The sequence below is a fragment of the Euleptes europaea genome, chromosome 6 (genome assembly GCF_029931775.1).
Source record: "Euleptes europaea isolate rEulEur1 chromosome 6, rEulEur1.hap1, whole genome shotgun sequence".
Classification (NCBI taxonomy): Eukaryota; Metazoa; Chordata; class Lepidosauria; order Squamata; family Sphaerodactylidae; genus Euleptes; species Euleptes europaea.
The window spans coordinates 97445478-97461827 of record NC_079317.1 but is presented as its reverse complement, the minus strand read 5'-3'; the positions used below and the strand labels follow the sequence as shown (position 1 = coordinate 97461827).

Sequence of the window (16350 nt, the reverse complement as noted above, 5' to 3'; positions counted from 1 at the left end):
GAGAACCTGAAAAAGCAGGAAAATTACCTGGTTTTTCTGGGAATGGCGAATTTAGCTTTGGCTTTCCCCCCAGGTTTTGGAATTCGGTAAATTCGAACCCGAAATTTACCAAAATGTTGTTGTTTTTTGCTTTTTTCAGTTTGGGTTTTACCAAATGCACAGCCCTAGTTTACAGGGTGGTTTCCCATTGCCTTCCCCAGTCATCTACATTCTACCTCTAGCGAGCTGGGTACTCATTTTACCGACCTGAGTTAACCTTGAGCCGGCTGCCTGAGACCAATTTCCATCGGGATTGAACTCAGGTTGTGAGCAGAGTTTTGACTGCAGTACTGCAGCTGACCACTCTGCACCATGGGGCTCCTCAGTCATATAAAACCAATTCATAAATTATAACATTAAAATAGTCTGACCAAAAAATGCTAGTTATTAAATACATTAAATGCCTTCATTAAGTATAGCTTTAGCCCTAATTGTCTTGGCTGCTAAGAGTGACACTCTATAGGAAACAAATTGATTTACATCTGAGAGGAGAACACATAATCCTTAGAAATGCTCTTAATGCTCAAAATGTCTAGCATAAATTCTATAACAAAAAATATACCCATTGGGCTACAGGGGGGAATCACCCCTCAGGCAGTGAAGCTGCCCTTGTCTGTATGTCTTATTATAAAACTTGCTGTATAGATTCCTTTTAAGTAGAAAGGAGTGGGCACAGGTGCTCAGAAGGAAGGAATCCTCCTTTTTGAATGAATCCAGTAGGCATTTTTGTGAACAACTTATGTTTATTATTTTTTCCAGTGATAGATTTTGTGTTTAGCTATTGTACTTGCTTGTGTTATTTGTGTAACGTGGAACATGATAAAGTGAAAGTTAAGCCCTTTCTGTTGGCTCTCCCATTGTAATCTATTAGATGTATACTTGGTTATTTTTTGTCTTTTGTGCAGTTCTACATTGGGTCTGTGCATGAGCAGGCGTGCTGTGGAAAGATCTTCTTCTGACTTAAAACCACTAGTGGGCACTTGAACCTCTGTTGGAGCCACTGCAACCATTTTCACCTAAACAGTCACATAGTCCAATGGAACAGCCCCTCCCCCCCCTCAGTTCCTTCTTCACTGTCAACGGAGTAGGTCATTCTTCAGCTATTCTCGTCATCACTTTACCTCAGAAAAACACTTCTGCTTATTGTTCTGTAGTAATTGCTTGTGAACAACTATCTAGTATTTTTTCTCAGTTTTCTTGAAGTATTGTTCGAATATTGTTGATTGTATTATGTTCAGGAAACCAATTTTCTCATTGGACCCCTCCTCCCGACACAGGTGGGCTAATTCTTCTTCACTGGGGAGCCGCAGTGTTTGTGTGTGTGTGTGTTACGATGCTGTTTTAATGATATATTGCTTAATGTATTCATATTTTAGCATTTTATCATTGAGACAGCACCGTAACACACAAAAAACCACTGCAGCCATAATATGTCACTGGGCATTGCAGTACAAGGTCCATCTACAAGCCATGCACATTGCTGATTCTCAAAAGGTACAAGCAGATCAGCTCAGCAGGATGCAATAAACAAATCTTGAGTGGGCTTTGCAAGATCAGTATTTATAGCCCCTTTTTCAGACTTGGGGTTTTCCACAGGTAGATTGTTTGCGACAGGGAAAAACCCCAAGGCCACTTTTGTTCCATTGCAGAAAGACACCAAATTATTTAGGGGACACCTTCCAGATTTGGTATACAGGATCACTTTTTTATGCTTTCCCAGTCCATTAATAGGAACAGTTTTGGCCAAGGCGATGCAAGAGGACACAGATCTCATCCTCATTTCCCCATTCTGGCCACGTCAGATATGGTTTCCCATCCTGATGCGGTTATCCGTGGGAACATACGCGCACCTATCCTCAGATCCTGATGTAATACTGATAGGGCAACTTCGTCATCACAATTTGGGTCATTTATACCTTACAGCTTGGAGGATTCTGCCCAAGGATTTCGATTATCTTCAGAGGTGACAAAGGTTTTGATCCAGGCTAGAAAGCCGGCTACATGGCACTCATATAACTATAAATGGGCACGTTTCCCAGCCTGGTCGACTTCCTGGGGTATTTTCCCACAGGAAGCATCCCTCCCTCATATATTTGATTATTTACTTCACCTAAAGCAAAAGGGTTTAACTGTTTCATTGATCCGTGTACATTTATTGGCAATCTCAGCTTTCTACTGTCAGGTACAGGGTCAATCAATATTTTAACATAATAGGACTAAACGATTTCTCAGTGGTCTTCATGCATACCCTCTGGCACCAGTGATTATACCACAATGGTCTCTCTCAGTGATTCTGATCCATCTGATGTCCAGACTGTTTAAATCATTGACTACTGTTTCCTTAGCCCATTTGTCCATGAAAGTATGTTTTTTTAGTAGCAATTACTTTGGTTAGGTGCATTAGTGAATTTGCAGCGCTCTGCTGTGACTCCCCCCCCCAATTCCTCAAGACCTTTGGGGAGAGAGTGGTATTAAGACCCAACTTGCAATTTCTCCCTAAGGTAGTGTCAAAATTTCACCTCACACAAGAAACTTCTAATGCGGAATGAAAACACCATAGTCTAGTTTTAAGAAGAGCTTTATTATTTTACTTAAATAGAACAAAAATGTTGATGAGGGATAATGCTTAATTTTTTACCTACTTGGGCCCTTCCAAAGAGAAGAGAGCCTCATCTCTGACATTGTCACATTGGATTGTGTCCACAATAAGGATTTGTTATGCTAAGGCAGGTGTGCTGTTTCCATTAGTTGTATGTGCACATTCTACTAGAGTGCAAGCATCTTCTGCAGCTTTCCTCAGAGGTGTTCCAATCCAGGAGATTTGCAGAGTCGAAACATGATTGTCTGCTGATACGTTTGTCAAGCACTATCTCTTAGACCTGGATGCAAGAAAAGAAGCATTGGTTGGAAAAGCGGTACTGCAATCTATGTTCCACTGAAGCTCTTCCCACCACTTTGGTGAGTAGCTTGCTAGGATCCCATTGTGGGACTGCACAGAACACCAAAGATGAAAACAGAGTTGCACTTAACTGTAACTGCAGTTCATTAAGTGTCTTCTGTGCAGGCGCACATTCCCTCCTACCTGGCCTGCTGGGATCTCTTAGAATATTCCATAAAGATTGTGCTTGTGATGGCTCAGGTGGAACTGAGGGAGCGATGTCCCACTGGACCACATGACTGTTTAGGCAGGAATGGTTGCAATGGCTCCAAAGGAAGTTCAAGCACCCCTAGTGGTTTTAAACTAGAAGATCTTTCTGTGGCAGGCCTGCTCATGCACAGTCCCAATGTGTGTCTGCACAGAAGACCCTTGATGAACAGCAGTTACAGGTAAGAACAACCCTGTTTTACACTTAAGTGCGGTTAAGTCACTTCCAATTCATGGCAACCCTATGAATCAATGCCCTCCAAACCGTCCTATTGTTAACAGCCTTGCTTAGGTTAGCCCCATTTTTGTTGTTTTTCTTTTTCTTTACACAGCTATCTCCAGAAGAAGATGCCCAGCTGTTCCAAACAATTAAATGTCCAGAGTGTGATAATGATGTTTCACGTGAGAGGAATTCTCAACAACTTGCTGACTTAATGGAAGAAGCCCGATTGCGTCTCTTAAATGCTCAAATAGTTAGTATTTTTCATTGTATTGGTCTTTTACTATTCCAACAGTGCACTCCTAAGACCCCAATACTAGCTTATCCTGTGCTTACTCAGCAGAGGGGAAATATGTAAAGAAACACCCTACTCTAATGAAAAGAGATCATAACAATTGCACTGGAGTTCATGGCATGGTTTACTGACACTTTCCCCTATGGCAGCCAAAGACTGAAGCACCCAACCAGTGTATGCAGATATTACCATGCTCCCCTGACATTAGCACACCACCACTCACATGCAATACACAACAAGGGAGAGAACAAAGGGAACACAGCACCCTCCACTAGATTAGACCTGGTGTGATTAAGTCAGAGCCTTGGAACAAACAAACCGTGGAGCTCCACAGATGTGGGTTTGATTCCAATCTTGCAGCCATGTTCCTTAATACCAGATGTACTTCACTTGGCAGAGACAACACTGATAGAATGCCCAAGACCTCTCCTACACAAGGGTTCAAGTATCATAATGGGGAGGGGGAGTCTAAAGAACACTATCCTTTTTCCCAAAAAGGAGGGATGCAAATGCAGCAAGCAGGGAATACACAAGTAAGGCATTCCTGTCAACTCCCCAGAGCTCACTGGAAAAAGGCATCCACATGTCAAACAAGAGCCATGGGTTTGGATGCCACTTAGGGAGATAGTGACAAGAAGTTCACCTTTTGGCCAACAGCAAATGCACAAGCAGCAAAATAGAAGGAAGAGGTTGGATTAGAACCCACACTTTGCACACAAACGTCCCATTCCTGAGCTCTTAGCCGGAAAGAGTTTAGGAGGAGTGCAAGTGCTCGCGCCAGTGTCCAGGCTATTTGTGCCACTGTGAATGGCAGGGATGCTGGTGTTGGGCTGCTCACGTCGGCCTCCCTGCTCTGCCATGGCAACACCGCCTAGGGACACCGGCTTGGCCTCCCGCTGGTGTCTCACCAGTACAAAGCCCTGCGCCAGCAGGATGCGGGGGTGTTCCCAGGGAGTGCCGGGGGGGGTAGAGCGCCATGTATTCAGCTTCCTGACCCCTTTTGCCCTGGGAATACTGCCTACAACAACAGCGTTTCTGCATCAGTTTTTTGCTGGCACAGCTTCACTGTTTTTTGCTGGCACAGCATTTTGCCCCATTTTCAAACAACAAAATGTTTAAAGGCTTTTTAAAGCATTTCAGTAGCCAGGGAATAGCTTTGGAGGCGCCATGGCTGCACCTCGGCCATGCCGTCCTCGGCCACCGAAAGGCTCAGGAATGGGCTGTCAGAGTAATCCCCTAACCACACTCACAATTAGGCACACAGCTTGGGATATTAGGAATGCCCCAGCAACACCAACCATATAAACTAGGACAAAGAAGGGTGTAACTGTGACAGAAATCCTAAAACTTGCTAAGGCTCAAGAGTGCCACCTGGAAAGTCCGGGATCTTGGATCCCTAAAGATTCCATTAGAATGAGCTTTTTCATTTCCGGACTTCCGGTGGTGTGCTGGGATGAGTACGACGTTCTCTCAGGCTGTCCTGAGAGAAATCCAAGTTTGCGCTAATTTAGGGGTGATATATGCACCCCAATCCGACCCTTGCAAGTGGGTCGGACAGCAGGAATTCCCTGCAGCCCGCAAACGCAGTTTGACCTCCCAAAGACTCTGAGGGAGCTTTTATAAGTCCCCCAGAGCTCTGGACGCCGGTCCTGCGAGGGCAATTAGGGAAAGGAATCGCCAAAACGCAGCTTTGGCACAAGGCTCTACCCTCCACCACCTTAACACCAACACAAGGACTATTTTAAGAAAAGAACCTCACCTCTCGATGCCCAAGTGAGTACAAAGAACCCTTCGTTTTTTACTGGCATCACCGTATAACTGGGGGGTAGATGAAGATATTCCCAGTGCCCCTGCTCCTCCCTTATCTCAATCGGGAAAGTTTGATTCGTAAATTCCATCAGGATTAGCGGCAGGAGCCTTATCAGACAGATCAGCTTAAATCAAAACAAAGAGTTGGAAGGACGCTTAGATGATGGACTAAAATTTCCACCAATGAGAAGCAACTTCGAGGGAAGGGGAGGGTGAATTTCTTCCTGATTTTCTGGTGAAAAAGAGTTTCCTGCCACGTTAGCAGCAAGGGATTCATCAGACCGGAAGCCCCTCTATACCACCCTCTCTATCATCTGAGTCACAACAACAGGAAGCAAGCTGGAGGACCGGATACGCGTCGCACTTGAGTTACACAGAAATAGTTCCTAAAGGAAACAACCATCGAGATGAGACGGTAGAAGGTCCACGGCAAATACAACTTCCGGAATACTTCCTGGTAGACCCGACCTAGAGCGTCCAATAAAACTCGTTGGTATTTCAAAACTTTATTAAGCTGTTTTAAAGCCAAATTTAGCTCTTTTCAACCCGAAAAAATTATCAAGCTGATCATTGAACTACCTTCTATTAACTACCACCTGGAGGGCCCTGTCTGAAGACATGACTTTTACCAGTCTTATTCCAATGTAAATGTCTGGAACTCGACCCCGCTCTGGCTCATTGCATAGCCCTGCCTATACTAAACTGAAGGACTCAGTACAAGTCTTAGCCATGGATAAGAAATTACAAGATATGCTAGCCAAACAAACAGAGGCAACAAATAAGCAGCTTGAACAGATGTCTACACAGATGTCTACACAGATGGCACAGTTAACTTCTATGATGACAAACCTAGGTCAAGCATCTCAAGCTATTGATCACAAATTGGGTGTGATAACAGGAGATCTTAAAGAAGTAAAAACCCAAATGAGCATTATGCAGTCAGATATGCAAACAATGGACTTATCAATAAAGAAAGTGATGGAAGAGCATAAGGATACAAAGAAAAAATTAGTAAGCCAAGAAAAACAGATTGAAACAATACAATTAAATCAGATAACTGTAAAAGATCAAATAGCAATGATGGAGATGAGAGTGAGAGAGACCAACCTTCGTCTGCGCAACCTTCCAGATATGATGGGAGACAACAAAGAAACTGTAATCCCAAATCTGGCTTACTTGTTTCAGATGGATCAACAAGAATTGAACCAAGCTATTAACAGAGTATACAGAATACCATTACCTGCTAGAATGAAAAGATCTAAGCCAAGAGACTTGATGATAGTGTTCTATGACACTAGGATTAAGGATAAGATCATGAAGATGCATTATGACAACCCGGTGTCAGCAGGAGACATTCCTCTAATTTTATTAAAGGACATACCAAGACATTTACTCTCACAGAGGAATAATTACAAAGAATTTGTGTCTGTTTTGAAAGCTAATGGTATCAAATATCGCTGGATTATGCCACAAGGCTTGGCTTTTACCTACAAAGAAATGAAAATGACAATTACATCTACAGCAGATGTGGGAAAATTTCTGAGAAAATATAAATCAGATCTTAAAGGATTAACTGGGGATCAAAAGGAAGAGGAAGAAGAACAAGAAGAAGAAGAAGAACCACAGGGAGCAGCAGGAGGAACTAAATTATAGACTGCATATTTTGCTTCAATAATCATTGTACCATGGCAAAAGTAATTTCTTGGAATGTGAATGGTTTGAATGAAAAAACTAAAAGGGCTAGAATTTTTAAATATCTACAGAAGTATAAATACTCCCTAATTTGTTTACAAGAGACTCATATAGCAAAAAAACACAAAAAATATTTGGATAGGCAAATGCTTGGACAAGCATTTGTGGCATCGGCCGAAACAAAAACTAAGGGAGTAGTAATATATGCTCATTCTAGCCTTAGTCCTGAACTACTATATAAAGACAACGAAGGGAGAATTGTAATTATAAAAACCAAAATATTGGGGCAAAAGACGATTGTAGTAGGAATATATGCTCCCAATGAAGGAAAAACAAAATTTTATGGACAATTGCATGAACTGATCTCTCAGTATGCTAATGACCAGATTTTATTGATGGGTGACTTAAATGGCGTTATTCTCCCAATTTTGGATAAAAAATCAAAAGCAAAAGACAAAAATGAAGGATGTTTACCTAAAACTTTCTTCACCATGGCTACAGAATTGGAATTACAAGACATCTGGAGAACAATGAATACTACAGCCAAAGAATATACCTTTTATTCAGCGAGACATGACTCACACTCCAGAATAGACATGATTTGGTCTAGTAAATCAATTTTTACGCAACTACGTAAAATACATATTTTACCAAGAACTTTCTCTGATCACAATCCGGTTACATTTGAGTGGAACAATAAACAAGCATTTAGATGGCGATTGAATGATAAACTTCTAAAGGAAAATAAGATTCAAAAAGAATTATATGATCTGATTAAAGATTTTTTTGAAGTCAATCTTAATGGAGAAACTACGTTGAATATAGTGTGGGATGCGTTTAAAGCAGTTCTAAGAGGATTTATGATACAGAAACATGCAGCGTGGAGGAAAACTCAACTACAATTTACCAATAATATACTTTGGGATTTACAAAATTTGGAACAAGAACTTGTTATGGCGTTACAAGAAGAAGAGAAAAATGAAATACAAATGAAGATTTCTGTATCTAAACATCAATTAAATTTGGTCATAATGGAGGAAATGAACAAAAACTTAAAATTTGCCAAACAAAAATATTTTGAACATGCTAATAAACCTGGGAAATTTTTAGCAACACAACTGAAAGACTCATTTCAGAAGAAGATTATAACAAAAATTCAAACTGCTAAAGGACCAGTTCATTCAACTACAGATATACAAAAAGAATTTGTTTCATTTTACACTAAGCTGTATCAGAAAGAAAATATTTCAAAACAGAAAATAGATAAGTTTTTAAGTTCAATACAGATGAATATCCTCTCAACAGACCAACGAGAATGGATAGATGCTCCAATCACAAGGGAAGAAATACAAAAAGCAATAATGAAACAAAAGACGGATAAGACACCTGGACCAGATGGAATAACTGCTTTATTTTATAGAACATTTAGGGACAACTTAGCAGACTTCTTTGTATCACTTTGCAATACAATTTTGGATAAGGGAGTAGCCCCAGAAACTTGGTCGCATGCATACATATCGTTGATACCCAAGGAAGGAAGAGACCCAGAAAGAACATCAAATTATAGACCTATTTCGTTGTTAAATGTGGACTATAAGATTTATGCCTCGATCTTATCGAATAGGATAAGAAAATTCATCAAAGACCTTATACATGAAGATCAGGCGGGCTTTGTTCCAGGAAGGCAAATTAAAGATAATATAAGAATCTTATTGGACTCATTAGAATATTATGACCAGAATATACAACGATCAGCCGCCTTTGTATTTTTGGATGCGGAAAAAGCCTTTGATATGGTCTCATGGGACTTTATGGAAAAAACATTGGTAAAATTAAATTTTGGAGACCGTTTTTTGAAAGGTATATCAGCCATTTATACATCCCAACATGCGAAAATTTTGGTGAATGAATCAATGTCGGAAAATTGTCAAATTAAGAAAGGAACTAGACAAGGCTGTCCTTTGTCTCCGTTATTATTTTTGTTGGTGTTGGAAACACTATGTTGTAAACTAAGGAGTATGGAGGACATTCGTGGTCTAAAAATTAAAAAACATGAATTTAAATTGAGAGCATTCGCGGATGACCTCCTGTTAATTCTGGAAAACCCAACACAATCAATGAAGTTACTACAAGAGACTCTGGACGACTTTGGGGAAATATCGGGATTTAAAGTCAATCAAGAAAAAACAAAGACAATATTCAAAAATTTATCAGAAATAGAACAACAGGAATTCAGTACGTTTACAGGTTGGGAGAAGGCCAATAAAGTTAAATACTTGGGAATCTGGATCTCAGCGAAGAGCAAAGAATTGTTAACCAACAACTATCTTAAATTATGGGGTAAAATAAAAACTGATATGATTATTTGGTCAAATAAAAAGTTGTCACTATTGGGACGTATTTCAACAATTCAAATGAATGTGTTACCAAGGATGCTCTTCTTATTCCAAAACTTGCCTATAATATCACATGTTAAATACTTTGATACTTGGAGGAAAGACATTTTAAATTTCATCTGGCAAGGGAAAAAACCGAGGATTGCTTATAGATATCTGGTGGACCTTAAAGTTAGAGGAGGCTTAGCACTACCAAACTTTCAACTTTACGCTGAAGCGGTAGCCTTAACATGGCTAAAAGACTGGATAACCTTATCAAATACACGTTTATTGGAGCTTGAAGGCTTTAATAATATTAGTGGATGGCATGGCTATTTATGGTATGATAAAATTAAGATACAAGCATCATTTAGGAATCATATAATCAGGTCCTCTCTACTGCGCATCTGGATGAAATACAAACATATTTTGGAACCAACAACTCCGATGTGGATTTCACCGCAAGAAATGCTAACACTTCGACCACTTAGACCGGACAAATTCATAATCTACCAGGAATTAATTAATTGGGAGGGGAAAAAATGTTCATTAAAGGAATTTCAATTTCTCAAAGAGGATTTACAATGGTTGCAATATTGTCAGATTAAATCAGTTTTTGTACAAGATATGAAAAATGGATTTTCTAAAGAAAAGTCCCCTTTCCACAAGATGTTACTAGAGAACAATCTGAAATTGATCTCTAAAATGTACAATCTACTCTTAACATTATATTGTGAGCAGGAGACAATTAAACCAACTATGATTGATTGGGCTCAAAATATTGGACATGATATTCCTTTAAACAAATGGGAAAGACTTTGGTCAAAAGACTTGAAAGGAATAAATGCGCAATCAATTCGAGAAAATATTTATAAAATGATGTATAGATGGCATTTAACACCTAAGAAGATGGCAAAGATATATAAAGTGACATCCCCCAAATGTTGGAAATGCAATAAGGAAATTGGTTCCTTTCACCATATGTGGTGGACTTGTGATAAAGCTAAAGACTTTTGGGATATGATATACAATGAACTGAGACTAATAGTACAAAAAAATATACCCAAAACACCAGAAATGATGCTATTAAGTATGATACCTGACGACTTGTTAATACAAAGAACTTTTTTGATTTATGCTACAACAGCTGCGAGACTGCTTTATGCAGCAAAATGGAAGGGGGCAGAAATTCCCGAGAAAAAAGACTGGATTGGGAAAATGTTCGAATTGGTGGAAATGGCAAAACTTACAGCCATTTTAAATGAAAAAGACAAAGTTCGATTCTTAGGGGAATGGGAGGATTGGATGAAATACTGTGAATATGAATTAAAACTGGGGAAAATGGAAGAATACTTATTAATCTGATCTAGAAGATACAATTAATAGTAAGGGTTATAATCATTTAGATTAATAGAAAATGTTCTATGAAAGTTAAATGAATTTATAACAGTTAAGATCAGACCAATTACGATGGGATGAATATTTTATTAAGAGGCGGAGAGAGGTGATGGGGAAGTCATAAATTTTCCTCTAATTTGTTTTTTTTGTTATGAATTCAAGAAATTATAACAACATAGAGTTAGAATTTTGATTTTGAATTTCATATTGCTTTTATTGTTGTTTACTATCATGGAAAATTTGTGTTATAAAAACCAATAAAATTATTATAAAAAAAAAAAAAAGAATGAGCTTTTTCATTTCCATTCCTCATGGGACCATCCTGGCAGACTTAACCATTCTGGACAAAGGATGACCCAGTTTGGACAAGACCATCTATTTGTCATGGAAGTTCAGAGCCATTACCAAGTGCTTGGTGAAGGTGGGACTATATTGTATTTGGCTGTGATTGGTAAAAGTAGCCTCTGACATCAGATATGGGGATTTGCATGGGATTGGAGAAATCCACTTGTCATTCTTAGATAGGAGGCTGGGTTAGGTCCATTTCCATTTAGCATAAGTATTTGGACATTTGGGATTTTCCCTTGTCTTCAGTTTTCAGTGGAAACTGAGTCTACAGGAAATTGGGTAGGGTTAAGAACTCCTTTGACTTCTTGTTACCACAAGGAACTCTGCACATGCACTGAGGAACCTGCTGCAGCATAGGTAATGTATGTTTAACTTACTTAGTTCAACTTATTTCTTTTCATTCAAATATCTCTGTGTTGTTGTCGCTGTGTGCCTTCCCCTGTGTTTTGTTTTGCCTTTTTTGCACTCCTTTTTTAATACAGCTACCCTTTTTCTTTTTTCTCTCTCTTTTACAATTTGCCTTTTTATAAAGATTTTTTTTCAGCTTCACTTAGTACAACTTATTTCTCTGGGATATTTCTCTTAATCTCTTCCCCATGTGCATGGGTGCTACCAGGATGGTTATAAAGTTGCTTTGTTATTGCTCTAGTACTGCACAGGAAGATTACCTTCTCAGAGGGTCAGTGTCGATGTGCTCAGGATGTCCTGAGCTGTGGCAGCTGGTTGCCAGGGTACTTTTCAGGGACCTCTGGGTCTAAGCATGTTTTCCAGCAAGTAAAGGCACCATTTCCCCCTTCCTATGTTACAGATTAACATACCCATGGCCTCAAATTCAAGCTCAGAATTGGGCTGGCTACCAGACATTCCTGAAAGACATTCCAGGCACAGCTGATGTTTGTACCATCAAATACAATTGCTTGGGACAGGCTGATCATGCTCATTGCCTGCCCCACAAGGCAATCTTTTTGGTCAGCAATCTTCAATGTACTGTTCTTCTACTGCATTCAGGTGTTCATTACCACACTACTGCTTGCAAGGGTGTAGAAGTTGGACTAGAACAAATCAGTTGGCAACCCTACAGCAGAGCATGTAGATGGTCACTAGTAACTGCAGCTGTTAGTCAAGTTGTATGCTCAGAAGATGAATGTCATTGCACTGTGAATGGAGTCCATCCTGGCTCCTAGTCATATGAGATAGCTGACTAGTCTCACCTCCAACATGATGTTTTTCTGTGGAGTCAGTTCAGAGACTCAGATGTGAATAGTGTATGTTAGAGAGAGTGAGAATACGACAGACAGAAAACCAGCCCTAGAAAACATACGGGAGTCTGGCAGGTATATTGGACAAGTGCACAGAATTGTTTATTAGTATGATAGATACAAACAGTATATTTATTTAGAATTGATTTTATTTTTCAAAATACAGGCCAATTATCAGAAGCAATACAACACTGGAATACTTAACCAAGAAGCTGCCCACACATTGATTGGTGTAGCAGAAAACTATGTTGATTTCAAAGGAAAGTAAGTACTGTTACAGCATATTGTGAATAGTGCTGTGATAAGCTGTGCTTGGAACTCATTACAGGGATGTTCTCTCCTTCAAGCTCACCACATGCATAGCTTGAACCTTAGTCAAGCTAAGCCTGTGCTGTTCCACAACTCTACGCCTTTCTCTATATTATTTCCTGCTCTACTATATATTGCTGGTTTTGCCACCAAGGCCAATGGAGGATTCCAAATACCTCAAGATGTTTCTTTCTCCTGTATTCCCAGTTGGATGTGTAATTAGAAGAATGATCTGCAGCCTCATCCTTCTATTTTGCTGCTTATCAGATTGTTGCTGGCCCAAACGTGAGCTGTGTCTCATTCCCAGCTTTCCCTTTGATGGGAATTGAACCGTTCAGTCCTGTTTCCAACATGAATGCTTTGCCCCAGTGAGTACTGGGGAGATGGCAAATATGCCATCTGTAAATGTGCAGTTTTGAGTTCTTTTGTTGCTGGCTGAGTGCCTGTGTCTCCCTTGCCCAGCAAAAAACTGCCCCTTCGGGTATTATAACTCTGCCCCATTACCTGAATCCTTGCTTTGGGATTTCTGCAGAGATTTCCTGTGCCACATGAGCTGTGGAGTGGTCTGGGTGATATGGTTGGACTGCCTGTGCTTCTTTCTTTTTGTGCCCCCCTTTCAAAAGGGTATATGTTCATAGGATAGAATTTGAGCCTCCATCTGTAAGCCTCCCTGGAACATAATAGTTATCAGATTGCTACTGCCCATACCACACTCTTCTCTGCAGTGGTGGGTGCCATGTTTTCTTTGTTCCTTCCTTTGCTCTGTGTTGTGGATGAGAATAATGTCAGAGAGGCATGTAGTGTCGGGGTGCATTATACATGGCATGGGGGGTAATTGTTGTGCTGTTCATGACTAGTGATTGGAGTTGGTATTGATGTGGACTCTAGTGTATGGGTGTCAAACATACAGCCTGTGGGTTGGATCCAGCCCCTTGAGACCTCTTATCCGGCCCACAAGGCAGACACACACACAGACACAATCTGGACTCACCAGCCGAGGTGCACCCCCCCATTCCTGAGGTGTCAATTATCAAAGACTGTTAAATGAAAGAAAATACTGTAAGAGGAGGTATTGTTTAACCATGTTTATATTTTAAGTAAAAAATAATATAATTAATTGGCTATGCCTGTGTCTTCTATATAGTTCGTGCCTCCGGTACCTGGCATTAAATTTTATGATACACATGGCCTGGCTTGACCAAATACCATTTATGTCATATCCGGCCCTTGTAACAAATGAGTTCAGCACCCCTGTTCTAGTGTAATTGCTATGCTCTCAGCTCCTAGGAAGTGTGTCTTTAGGGACATTTTTTTCCTCTGTTGAAAAATACATAGGATACTGACTAGCTTCATCAGTGCTGCTCTGGTATCAGTGATGCGCCAGCATCTGGAATTTAGGATTGAGCTGTTATTGTCATAATTACATAGTTGATGTAGTTCTAAAGAGGTCCTGTCTTTCCCTAGAAAATGTGTGTGACTTTTATGTAACGGCAAACACATAATAATGAAACCAGATGTATTTTTACTAATAATAATTATCAGAGAATATGTAGGGTTGTAGTGTTTTTCAGTGTTCCTGTTAATATACCTCATTATCTTTATTCTTAATTTCTACAAGTAGTATAACTTCACTAGTATTGCAGCTCGTATTGTGTTCATGTTTTAGCTTGTTCTCTCAGTTATGTATTATTGTAAATATTCTAGGTTTATGAATATCCAAGAAGTAAAGACATACTGGGAAAGTAAAGGATTACTGGTAACAATTAAAAACTGGCTCATGGATTGGTCTTATAATGTAAAAGAAGAAAAATCTAAGCCATCAAGGTTAGTACAAAATAATATTTACTAAAACATAGATGAAGGAATGGGTAACATGCTTGTTCTACACACTTTAATAAGATCAAAATGTTGGGTGTGGTTTTCAGGGTCTGAACAAGTGCACTGTCAGTCCAGCAGGGACTGAGAAATGTGGTCCCAGGAAGCCAGAATTCCAGTTCCAAAATTGCGACCAGCTATCAGAAAGGCCAGAATAAGGTCACATAATCTAACACTGGCAGAGCTCACAATCCAAAATTGTGAACTGAAGTTCAGCTAGTTAAGGAGCAGATAATGTAATTCAAGGCAGGCAGACCAGCCAAGTTTGAAGGAAGTAGTGTTTGAGTTTTCCATTCATTAGAGGTGACTTCATGCCCAGCCCTTGCAATGTCTGGCTCTTCCCTCTCCCCTGAGAAAAGCCCGGGTGATATCCCCAAGCATAAGGCAAAGTGCAGGGCATGCAAGCTTGGTTTCTCTCACACCCAATTACAAAGCAACATGTTTAGAGACGGGGATTGAAATACTTCCTACTTCCTGCTTTCTTGGAGCTCTTTCTGAGCAGAAGAAAAGCTTTTTAAAACTGAGGCTTGGATTTCTCCCCACCCCCCTTCCTTTCTGGTTGCTCCTTTGTTGTTGTTGTTGTTGTTCTTAAAATGCTTTTTTATGAACCAATTGGGTTGGGGGGTTGTCTCACAGTAAGCACTACAAGTAAGCCAACTAGAAAGTAGCATTTAAAGGGGTGGGACTTGATTTGAGCTTGGAGACTGCTGGTGCATAGATTCCCAAAAGGAAGGTATGGATCTAGCGAGCAATGAACGTCAGGTAAAACTCCCATGCCTGAACGACCTAGAAGATGCTGTTTTGTAAGGTGTGGGGTAGAAATGGAGCCCTATGACTCAAGAGGTAAGTCACCAGAGCCTGGATGCAGGCATAAGACAGCTTTTCTAACACTTTTCAGCATTTCATATCATAGTTTATGCAGTAGGCAGTGATATCAAGTTCATAGAGACCTCTGTCACCTCCCATTCCCAATGGGAAGGAATGTTCTGAACCTAGGTATAGAACTGACATCATTTTTTTTACAGCTGCATAGGTGATCTATGCTGAAACTAATCTTCTCCCCCTCAGCACACATTTACCACTAGAGCCACTTGTTTCCTCTACCCTCTTCCTTCTTGCTGTCACTGTCACTCAGCTTGGTCCTTCTCTACCAACAGGACCAAGCATGGGAGTTACTGGCATCTTCCATCTCCACCCCTGGTTGCTAAGGAAAAGAGTATGAGACTGAGAAGGCTGTAATGACACTAGTGGCAGGTAGGAAGGAAGAAGAGTGTGACTTCCTTTTGAAACTTTTGGCTGCTCTGTCATGAAGGCTACTGTTAGCATGGCTAAAAGAAGTAAGAGAGAATCACACTTTACTCCCTGTAAGGCCACTAGGTCCCTCCATGTCAGATACTGAGAGACTGGCCCAGAGGCACCTCCTTTCAGATACTGAGGCCCTTGTGATTTCACAGGTAGTGTGGAGTGCAGTTCCTTTGCACCAGCCAGCGTGATGTAGTGGTTAAGAGCGATGGACTCTGATCTGGAGAACCAAATTGGATTCCCCACTCCTCCACATGAGCAGCGAAGGCTAATCTGGTGAACTG

General features: G+C 40.3%; 1 protein-coding gene across 1 annotated transcript in view; it reads left to right on the top strand.

Annotated features, from left to right (window-relative positions):
- LOC130479577 (sodium/hydrogen exchanger 10-like) overlaps positions 1-16350 on the top strand; it is a 144604-nt gene that overhangs the window by 47600 nt on the left and 80654 nt on the right. Inside the window, exons 11-13 of the mRNA XM_056851973.1 lie at positions 3533-3657; positions 12747-12844; positions 14594-14713. Of these exons, the coding sequence (XP_056707951.1) occupies positions 3533-3657; positions 12747-12844; positions 14594-14713 (343 nt within the window). The remainder of the gene's footprint in view (positions 1-3532; positions 3658-12746; positions 12845-14593; positions 14714-16350) is intronic.